Source organism: Eurypyga helias, unplaced genomic scaffold (assembly GCF_000690775.1).
Source record: "Eurypyga helias isolate BGI_N326 unplaced genomic scaffold, ASM69077v1 scaffold45089, whole genome shotgun sequence".
Taxonomy (NCBI): domain Eukaryota; kingdom Metazoa; phylum Chordata; class Aves; order Eurypygiformes; family Eurypygidae; genus Eurypyga; species Eurypyga helias.
This window is the reverse complement of record NW_010270921.1, coordinates 1-256: the sequence shown is the minus strand read 5'-3', so window position 1 is coordinate 256 and position 256 is coordinate 1. Positions and strand designations below refer to the sequence as shown.

The 256-nt window shown below is 66.8% G+C and overlaps 1 protein-coding gene across 1 annotated transcript in view; it reads right to left on the bottom strand.

Annotated features, from left to right (window-relative positions):
* The window catches only part of ENDOU (endonuclease, polyU-specific), a gene marked incomplete at its 5' end in the record, with an annotated part of 2131 nt that extends 1928 nt beyond the window's left edge, over positions 1 to 203 (bottom strand). The window contains one exon of the mRNA XM_010158630.1: positions 32 to 203. Within this exon, the coding sequence (XP_010156932.1) occupies positions 32 to 203 (172 nt within the window). The remainder of the gene's footprint in view (positions 1 to 31) is intronic.
* Positions 204 to 256: the final 53 nt, after the last annotated feature.

The window sequence follows — 256 nt, the reverse complement described above, 5'->3', positions numbered from 1 at the left end:
TGGCCACCCTGCAAGGTTGCCGGACACTCACGGCTGCGGGGAGCGGTCCTCCTGGTCACCCGTCTCGTCGGGGGATGCCTGGTACTGGGGGTTGAGGGTGATGTCGGTCGGGCGGGCTTTATTGCGATCTGCCTGGTAAAGCTGCTCCGAGACGTGCAGGAGGTCGTCGTCGGTGATGGCATCCCGGCTGCTGGAGAAGCCCTCTGCAAGGAGAGGCGGGAGCTGGGAGGAGCAGGCAGCGGCTCCCTGGGATGCC